The sequence below is a fragment of the Juglans regia genome, chromosome 15, assembly GCF_001411555.2.
Source record: "Juglans regia cultivar Chandler chromosome 15, Walnut 2.0, whole genome shotgun sequence".
Taxonomy (NCBI): domain Eukaryota; kingdom Viridiplantae; phylum Streptophyta; class Magnoliopsida; order Fagales; family Juglandaceae; genus Juglans; species Juglans regia.
In genome coordinates, this window is record NC_049915.1 from 19480978 (window position 1) to 19492149 (window position 11172).

Sequence of the window (11172 nt, forward strand, 5' to 3'; positions counted from 1 at the left end):
TGATTTTGAAAATGTATATAGAGATCAAACCAATGCTAATGCTCTAAAGATTGGATTCATTGCATTAATTAATTGAAGGCCATATTTGCCTTCAAATTGTCATGCTTAGTCTACTTATATTCTCTCAAATTATATCGAATTAAACAGTTTAATGCAGAGAAAAATAGATATGACATTAAATAACCATGCGATATTCATATTGCTTAAATATTCTACCTATATAAACATTAATATTATAAGTTGTAAGACTCACATGGTATGTCGCTTATTATTTCTCTCTATAATTAGAGAGAAATTCTTTAACCACAAAAAAATCTCATAAAAATAAATTGACAAATTGATATAACTTCATATGATACGTCGTTAGATTTATTTTACAATAAAAATAGTTTTATAATGTAATGTAACACATTAAACCACGTGAATTTATATATTTACTTTTATTGTAAAGTGTATTTAACGTATTATATGAAATTATGTCAATTTATAAGTTTACTTTTATATAATCTCTTTACTATTAAAACATTTCTCATAATGATAATTATTACATGATCATCCAATTCAATTAGGAGCATCTCTCTATTGATTTTCCACGAGCTGTTTGCATGCTGTGTCAAATTTGCTCACGCCTTCTCATTGTATCCAATTCTAATGGAGAAAGACAAAACAACAATGATCATTCTATAAAATAAAAATAAAAAATAAAAAAAACCAATGATCTCGCGAAATAAATTCTACACGCATATACAGCAGATCTCTGGTGCTATTTTCTCTTCTATTTTTGTTCTCTCAACAAAGAGAATCACTACCATTAATCATATATACTGAGATCCTATACTATAAAATAAAAGATTTTTTTGTGACGATTTAACAATTAGGACAGTTCTCAAACAGTCATAGAAAAATATTTTCTATGACGGTTTCATAAATCATAATTAAACATAGTTGATAAATTTTATTACGTTCGAATGTGTATATATATTCACGTTCAAACGGATCCTAGACATTCGAACGTGAAAGTTATTTACGAGACATGCATGCATATATAAATAATATGAATAAATATTGCTCTTCCCTATCCATACATTTATAATGACAATCAACATGATATGTACAAGACAACGTCCCAGTACCCACTTGTTGTGATGGATCAGCTTTTTGAGATAATTATTGGTTCAATGGTGGCCCATTCGTGATAAACCAACATGAAGATTAATGTTTGATAGCCTGAAATCACGAGCATTCTTTTTTAAAAAAATAAAATATATTATTAAAAAATAATTTTTTTATATAAATCTTATATATATATATATATATATATATATATTTAAAAGAGTGTATGAATCTATGATACTTATATACGCTAAGATCATAAATATTATTTGCCTTTAGAGAATAAGCATAAAATCAATGCGTCATACTAATTACTATATATATACCATTAGACCATCTCGATATATTACTATATATATACACTATACGTTGATCTCAATAAGCCATTATTGAGACCAACAACGTAAACATAGTATAACAAGACATAATGCATGTAGAGACCAAAGAGGAAGAACAACAAAGACAGTCAGTATATATGTAAGCATTTATATATATATATATATGTATGTATAAGGAGAAGAAATTTATAAACGCAGATAAGTTTGACTAGTGAGATGAGAATTTTTTATTTTAGATAAAAATTTAAAATATGATTTTTTAATATTAATATTATTTAAAAATTTAAAAAAATTAAATTATTTATTATATTTTATATAAAAATTTTAAAAAAATTATAATAATAAAACCAAAATTTTATATCTCATCTACTTTTCAAACCCTGTCAGGGCCATCAGGCTTGCTTGGAAGACATACCCAAGTTGGAGGATGAGCTAATTAAAGTGGGGCCTGAAGCCGAAGGAAACACCAGACAGTACAGTTCTGTAGCCAACCTCCACAAGAAAAAACCGGTCACGGCCACACGTTTATTTCTGTCTGGTTTCCTTTTTTTAATTCTCCTTTTTATTATTATTTTTGAATTAATTAAACGTTAAAGATAAGATATTGTAATGAATAATATATCTACAGTATTAAGATGTATAAATCTTATATTTTTTTTTTATAAAAAAGTAAAGTCTACTTATTATAAGAAAAATAAATATTTATGATAAAAATGACTATTTATAATGATAATAGACTAATCTTAATAGAAAATAATTATTTTATAAAGACATAATTGATAATAAATAAATAGTTTTTTTAATGATTATTAAAAAAAATTATTATTTTTTAAAAGGAATTCAAATCTCATTTCTATATTGTAATAATAAAATTAGAGACGTACTTAAGTGCACATTTCAATTTAGATTACAATATTAATGAATGCACCGTATATACCCTTTCAAGGACCCGAAGAAAAACAATGGATTGTCAAATTTGTCCGCAAGTGGCCGCCGAAAACGAGGTAGGCTGGCAGACTTGCTCCTGGAGTCGTGGACCCGTGGTGCTAGCTAGCTGCTCGCTCACTGGCTGATATTGCGGTATTGCCTGACATCATAATTTTCCTCCCACTTGCTGGATGCTGCTTCTTCAACAACAGTAAGATAGAAAGCCACCTCCCCCGTCAGATGTGGTCCAGACTCCATCTCGCTCCATCCTTATCCCTTCATGAACTTCACGCCTCGTCAGGCATGCATGCATGCATCGTTGTACGAGTCTTAGCCCTGTTTGTAATTTGAATTGAATAATTATTCAATCTAATTTTAAATTAAATTTAATATTTAAATATTTAATTTTTAAATTATTTAAATTCATAATTTTTATATATAAAATTTATAATTTTTTTTAATTCAATATATTTTTATATACGAGATCACGACCTTTTTTAACTTCTTATAAATATATATAAATTCATCTTAAATATATTTTATAAAATTTATTTTACCATCTCAAGTCATTATTATTTATAAAAAAATTTAATTCATCTTAATTTAATTTAACTCAACATAACATCCAAATAGCCCATCTACAACTCCTCTTGACCAGGATCATCCTGACAATCCATTTCAACTTTCAACTTTCTTCTTCGAATTCGGTTAAAAAGTGCATCCAAAGTGTCCATCAATTGAACTCTAACAGCCTCTTCTTTTATATATGTATTTAGAATAATATTACATACAATCATAAAATACGTAAGTGTCGTATAATCGTTTTAAAAAAAAATAAAATTTAATATTAAAAAATTATTATTTTTCATATAAATTTCATATTTATTTACTTTTTTTTAAATAATTATACAATACTTATACACTCACAATTATAAATATTATTTCTCATATATTTATACAGTATGCAGCCATACGACTGCATGCAACCCCCCATCTCTCATAGCTCCAAGCTTAGTCCTCTGTCAAAGAACAGGAAATAATTTATTTTTTGAACTTTTTTCTATCACATGCGACAAAGATGGATGGATATTTTTCATGAACAGAAGGACTTGGTCCAATTGTGGCCACCAAATTAGCGGTTCCTCGTATACCTTTATTCTACACGGCCAATAGTCATCCTCGTGTTTTATTCTTCTTTCTTTCTTTTCTTTCTTTCTTTCTTTCTCTTTTTTATTTTAAATAAAAAAAAATATCATCAGCATAATAAGTAATTCTATTGACAAATATATAGGTGCCAAAAATACATTATCCATATTATTGAATTTATTTGATATTTATAAAATTTAAAAATTATGCTATATCAGTGATCATTTGCAATATATACTATATACTCCATACCGACTTATAAATAGAGTTTTTTTTATATAATAATGTTGAATTCAAATGTTTAGTACTTAATTTAATAAAAACAAAATTAAAGCTGCATGCACGACACGTCTCTTTTGAAACATATTTTTTTCATGTCTTTCTTATCTGCTTGATTAATATTTCTTGAACCACATGCGGTTTTCTATTGTTTATGCGGCGGTGTGAGATTTTAGATAATGAAAGTATTTTATTATAATTTTTTTAAATTTTTATATAAAATATAATAAATAATTTAATTTTTTAAATTATAAAAAAATAATAATATTAAAAAATAATATTTTATTTAACTTTTATCTCAAATTATACCCGTTACCAAACCGACCCTGAATGTAGTCTCCCATGGTGCAAGAGTCTGACTTCGCAAGCATATATCTGTGTCGACGCGTTACCGCAGCCAGCTCTTTCGACTAATGGTAGTCTTTTTTATTAGTTCTTTAGAATAACCAGAAACTTTAATAATTCCGTAAAATACAGAAGAGATTGTAAAAGTACTGATGGTATTATATTCTGAGTAATATTAGATCATATAGACCCTAGTAATGTGAGTATTAGATTTGTCTATTTAAAAAAAAAAAAAAAGTGCACGAGATTTAAGAAATTGTATTTAGTATTATTCTACTATTTTTATTGGAATGGAAAAATTTGCAATATGTACAGAAAAAATTCAAAAAATTAAAAGTAAAATCGTAATGAAAAATTATAATTATATTTATTGCTTTTTGGGATTTTTTGTGCCTTACTATTAAAGACCTTACACACGTCTTCTTGGTGAACCATGTTCTCTTATATTTTTAGTTTTAGTTTTTTCAAATTTAAAGATTTTTTATCTTAAAAAAATCATCTAATTTTAGTAGATCCGACCAATTAGCAAAAAATCCCAATAAAATAGTCACAAAATATTATAAATTCAAGTACATCTCATTATTTTCATAACAATATTTTTTTAGATGATGAGATTATTTTAGATGAATTGAATAAAATATTATTTTTTAATATTATTATTATTTTATAAAATAAAATTTTAAATTATTTATTATATTTTATGTAAAAATTTAAAAAAATTATAATAATACAATGAATTATTTCTATATCTAATTATTACCTAAATCGATTTTCTTTTTAAATATATTTTCAATGAATCTCAAATCTTTGACATCTATAAAATTGAGCTTTCTGATTGATTTTTTATTATAGTTTAAAATTATTTCATTATCTTTATCTTTTTCTATTCAAGTTTAACAACCTATAGCCCCACCAACTGGCCAAATACAAATTCACCGGGCCCCACAGCGTGATTATAACACGTGGCATGTGCCCACGACCATACAAAGTAAATGGCCCCATTCCTTTTAGTGCTCTAGCTAGTTAATTGAAATTACAAATAGGACTCATTTGTTACAAGCCGTCGGATCAGAGGTCGGTCAATGAATCAAAATGATGGTAGGACCGTCGGATTAGAAGTACATGGAAAAAAAAACTCTGGGACCACAAGAATTCACACCAAAAAATTAGGACCCACCAGAATTATTAAGAAACTGACTACTGATATTTGCAAATTTGCCATTGAGGACAAAAGTAAGGGTCCCAGCCTTTCAATTATTTTCCTCGCATGCAACCGCTCGATTCTGACACGTACTCACGAGAACTGAGCTTGTCACCGTCAGATGAGAGTTTCTTGGAAACATAACCTGCAGGGTGTAATGGTAATTTGGGTTAGGGTAAACTAGTATATAGCGGAAAGAATTGCATCGAAGAAGAGAAGAGTGAGAATCAACTTCTGCGGCTCTGAGAAATCCTTCAAACCCTTTTTGGATTTTCAGGTTTTTAGAATCGCGGAGTGGGGAACAGTAGGGAATGCAGAGAGATGCTAGGAGCTTTGTTGGCAAAGCCTGAGTTTAGTTTGCGAGGCAAGCGGTGCATCGGCGGCACAACTTGCCACCGGAAGCACGTGGAAGACGGGTGATCGTCTGGTCTTCGTCTTCATCTTCTTCTCCGAAGTTTTCTTCTATTTATTGTAAAGCAGGAATCTTGGGGGAGTCCTCTGTAAATTTACGTACCCAAGTTTGAGAATTTATTAGTTGTTATTGTAATTCTTTTTTCAAGTGTAAGCTACCAGAAATGGCTGAGAAGAGCAGAGATGGTAATACGACGGTTCTCCATGGCAAGTACGAGCTGGGTCGACTTCTGGGTCATGGCACTTTCGCCAAGGTGTACCATGCCAGGCACTTGCAGACCGGGAAGAGCGTAGCGATGAAGGTGGTGGGGAAGGAGAAGGTTATAAAAGTTGGGATGATGGACCAGGTTAAGAGAGAGATCTCGGTGATGAAGATGGTGACACACCCGAACATAGTTGAGCTTCACGAGGTGATGGCCAGCAAGTCCAAGATCTACTTCGCCATGGAGCTCGTCCGGGGAGGCGAGCTCTTCTCAAAAATCTCCAAAGGCCGGCTGAAAGAGGACGTGGCCAGAGTCTATTTCCAGCAACTCATATCCGCCATCGATTTCTGCCACAGCCGCGGCGTCTACCACCGGGATCTGAAGCCCGAGAACCTGCTTCTGGACGAGGACGGTAATCTCAAAGTCACCGATTTTGGGCTCAGCGCGTTCTCGGAGCACTTAAAGCAAGATGGGCTCTTGCACACCACTTGTGGCACACCGGCATACGTCGCACCGGAGGTTATTGGTAAGAAAGGTTATGACGGCGCCAAAACTGACATTTGGTCCTGCGGTGTCATTCTCTATGTCCTCCTCGCCGGTTTCCTGCCATTCCAGGACGACAATATCATCGCTTTGTACAAGAAGATTTACCGTGGTGACTTCAAATGCCCGCCATGGTTCTCCTCCGAAGCGCGTAGACTCATCACGAAGCTTCTCGACCCGAACCCCAGTACCCGAATTACGATATCGAAGATCATGGATTCTTCTTGGTTCAAGAAGTCGGTCCCCAAGAGCGTGACAAGCAGCAAGAAGAAGGAAGACCAGCTGGAATTCGACGACGCGTTGTTCGAGAAATCATGCAAACAGCCGGAGACCCTGAACGCATTCCACATCATATCCTTGTCGTCAGGGTTCGACCTGTCGCCGCTGTTCGAGGAGAAGAAGAGGGAGGAGAAGGAAGAGCTGAGGTTCGCGACGACGAGGCCGGCGAGCAGCGTGATATCAAAGCTAGAGGAAGTAGCGGCCAAGGACGGCAAATTCAGCGTGAAGAAGAGCGGGTCCAGGATCAGGCTCCAAGGCCATGAAAGCGGGCGCAAAGGGAAGCTCGCCATAGAGGCGGATATCTTCGCCGTGACGCCGTCATTTCTGGTCGTGGAGGTGAAGAAGGACAACGGTGACACCTTGGAGTACAACCAGTTCTGCAGCAAGGAGCTCCGGCCAGCGCTCAAGGACATACTCTGGACCTCTCCAGCAGACAATTCTGCACTCGCTTGATTAATCAGCGTGTCATGTTGGCTGATTGCTGTTTAGACCATTATTGTTGACGACGCAATTCCTGTTGTTACGCTTAATATTATTGTTTTCAATTAAGGTGAAATTGAAAGATCAAAATTTGTGTGTCGATCGATGTTTGTGTTGGTGGTGGTTGTCACTGAAAAAGGTGACTCTGTGAATAACTTTCAGCAGTTGTTGTTGCAACTGCCCTGATGTTTTCTTGTCTGTTTGAGCATGTTCAAAGTGGATTGGTGTGGGGTTTCTTCTCAAATGAGTTGCAGGCTTCCTTTTCTACTTATATATAGCTGATATGACAGGAATTTATTGGCGGAACTTTCAAGTACTTCAAATTCTTCCAATTCAAATAGGCTTGGAAGCGTAATTTTCATATAATTATTAGACTTTGATAAGTTGAAATGTGGTGATTTCTTATCATGAATCATTCTGCATCCATTAAAGCCGAAAGGTGCTACTGCTGGTTCATGCTTTGCAGGCCGTGAGGAGATTGGTTTTCACAACTTTTTTAGAGTTAATTGGTTTTCACAAAAGCAGAGAAAAAAGAGAGCGAGTGACGAATATGTGCCCCAATAATCTAATCGATAGCACCATGGCTCGTGGTTAGGGAGAGAGTTGTCATCCTAGCTTTGGGAGTTCTTTTGAATCAGACAAGGGTAGGCCTATCTAATTATCTCTACTCTTTATCAATTCTTGTCCCTTTGCCTTCCATCAATGGCTTCCATCCATGCCTTTTTATCTGCTTTTACAGGCGGGATGGGCATGAGGTTCCCCCCCTCTTTTATTTTTCTCAGTTCATGATTTATATATTAAACGAGTAATCACCTTAATTTTCATTATTTTATGATGTGATATTAGATGATTAGAAATGATTTATTATATTTTACTTGTGAATCTATCGTCTAATACCACGTCATAGAATAATGAGAAGATGATGAAAAAAATGATGATAAATAGATTTTTCCATATCAGATTATTTATTGGATATAAACCAACTCTAGCTTTTAGAAGGAAGAAATACAGAAATCGTTCAAAAAAGAGAGAAACAGATGTTGGAATAAGGTTCATTCCATTTTCTTCAAGTTGTATTGCACAGAAACAGGATTGACGAGTGACGACCATATATCCTATAAGCTTCAGGAATCGTACGCATAATTATCTCCACTTGTTAAAGGTTTTACAAGGACCTCTCTTTCTCTGGAAGCCATGCATTAGGATAATGCTAGGCCAGTCGTCACTACACGACGAGCAGTACGTACAGGAAATCTCAAACAAGTGGAGACAATCCCATTGGGAACGGATTTACAAGATTTTGAGTGGCTGTAAGTTCAGTACTACCCCATTGACGGATATAAAATCAACAACCTTCAAGTTGGTCATGACCTCCATCGATCCATGCATGCATGTTATTGGATTGCCTGCTTCATTGTTTCATTGTGTTATGGCGCGCATATGGCTGCAGATCAGAAAAAGAAAATATCAGTCACTATTTATCATCCCACACCTCACATCCTCTAAAAAGCATCCCACCTTATGAAAAAAAGTAAATAAATAAATTTTTACATCATGCGTAGAGATGTGTGATGTGTACAGTTATTAATTTGTAGCAAAACTCTCATTAATCAATCATCTAGATACATAGATTTTGGTTGTTTTTCCAGATCGCTGCACTGCAGATCAAGTAGTAATTCAATTAATTATGCGCATCGATCTCGAAGATAGATCATATCGAGTGGGTGTCGCTTCCATAATCATCAAACACGATATTGCAAACATGAATAATCAGTCATAAAGTCATAAGAGTTATGATTTAATTATGCCACTTTCAAATATATATATATATATATATATATAAACATTACATAATTTGTAAAAAAAGTGAATCTCATCTTAAAAAAATAAAAAATTATTTTTTTCTTTTAGCTGAGTCTACTTTTTTTTATAAAAAAAAAAAAAATCAGATAAAACTTACAGCTAGCAGTACTTGTTAAAAATCATGGTAATTTTCAGAACTTTTTGGATTTATGGGGATTTGTGATATATAGCTTCCACTAAAAGCATTCTCATTGGTTTGGTTAAAATTGAAGAATGTCTAAAATTTAAATAATTTGTGTCAAAAAGACCTCACATTAGATTGGGCATCTTTAAAATAATTTGGATTTCTGCTACAGTGATTCGTCAAAGATGAAGAATCAAAATTGATTCACCAAATATTAAAATATTAATTTCTCACTTCAAGCAAACAAATTAAATTAATTAGAATATAATTATTATTAACATTTAATAATACTTTTTTAATATTAATTTAATTAGAATATAATTATTATTAACATTTAATTGGTAGAATTATAAAATGTGATAAAAATAAATTTAATTAATTATTAAAATAATAATATTTTAGTATTATATAGAATGTGAATGGTTAATCCAATGTGGGAATTGAATTTAAATGGAATAAATAAATGTAAAAAAATGTGATATTGATTAAATTTTGAAGATGCATTTATCAAAATCAATGAGAATGCTATAAGAAAGTTTCATGTGGCATGTTTTTAGGTACTCCATTAATTTGGATTTCTTGTTTTCAATATGCAATCATTAGTAGGTTGATTAAAAAAATAATAATTGAATTATGTATAATGTGTCCTCTCTTATTTGCGACGTTTATCCCCATACATCATGTCAAGATAATTAATTATATTCTACGTGATTAATTCTATTATTATATTCTGACCACCTTATAAAAAAATATAATATAATATACAAAGCTTAAATGGGAAGACGAGGTAGGTCGGTAGAGCGAGCTGATTATTCTAAAGAAAACAACGTACTTGGTTGTTAAATTGTCACCTCATATTTCTAATTTGTGACGTTTAAACTAAATTAGGGTCCAAGGTAATATAAGCTTTCTTTTATTTTGATAAATGAGATGAGATTAATTAAAATAAAAAAAAATAATTTTACGCTATTATTTATTGGGGTACCCCAAAACAAAAGGACTTTACAATTTATAATAAGCATTATATATAATTTCATGCATCAGATTGAAGAAGTCATTACATTCAGAACATGACGATATATAAGAGAAACCTTAATAATTAAATTAAGTGTATGAACCACATTAATTTGATCGAAAATCCAATAATTTAGTGATTCACAATTTCTTATATATATATATATATATATATATAAAGCAAAACATCATGACATATGATAAAGGGATTAATGAAACCTACCTACCTTAATATATATATATATAGTCATTTTTCTTATAATCATTGATCCAAGGATATTGTTACAAGTCAAGGTTGATGCATGCATCAGTGAGAACCAATATGTTGATTAGTGTTGATGAAGAATGTTAGGTTTTGTTGCAATTTGATGGTTTTGGCATCTTACAAATTTGAACTTGGAGATCATAGGTATTATGGATATATATGTAGCAGTGGTTGAGACACATGATTCTGGGCCCATAACATGTTTCAACATACTTTCTCTAGGGTCCACAGACAGTCCAGGTAGGTACTTTGAACATGATTCATTCATATGTGATTGCAACTGTTCAAGGCCTTATATAAATTTACATTTTCAAGGCTAATTTGGAAACTCTCTTTTTGGGGAAACTCTTTTGTTTTTTTTTAGTCCCTTAATTTTCAAATTAAATGGTTCAGATTTTGTCCCCTAGCCCACAGTCACAACACTAGATGATAAAAATTACATAATTTAAAAATAATTATTAGATCAATTTCCGGAACTTAATTTACTAAATTTGAATCAAAACATTTATCAAATATATAATCATATAGATTTGAAAATCAAAAGCTATTCCCATTAATTTTCCCATGATTTGTTGCTTTGTTGGCTAGCTAGCTTTTTCTTTACCATTTCAGTTATTCATGAAAGAAGTAGATCCAAGTCA

The 11172-nt window shown here is 32.1% G+C and overlaps 1 protein-coding gene across 1 annotated transcript; it reads left to right on the forward strand.

Annotated features, from left to right (window-relative positions):
* The first annotated feature begins 5496 nt into the window (after positions 1–5496).
* LOC108993126 (CBL-interacting serine/threonine-protein kinase 6-like) lies at positions 5497–7532 on the forward strand. The gene has a single exon (XM_018967889.2). It carries the CDS (start codon positions 5925–5927, stop codon positions 7236–7238), a length of 1314 nt encoding a protein of 437 aa, XP_018823434.1. The 5' UTR covers positions 5497–5924; the 3' UTR covers positions 7239–7532.
* The last annotated feature ends 3640 nt before the right edge of the window (positions 7533–11172 follow it).

Excerpts from the sequence above, each read along its gene's own strand:
- LOC108993126 (XM_018967889.2), top strand. The coding sequence starts at position 5,925 with ATGGCTGAGAAGAGCAGAGATGGTAATACGACGGTTCTCCATGGCAAG.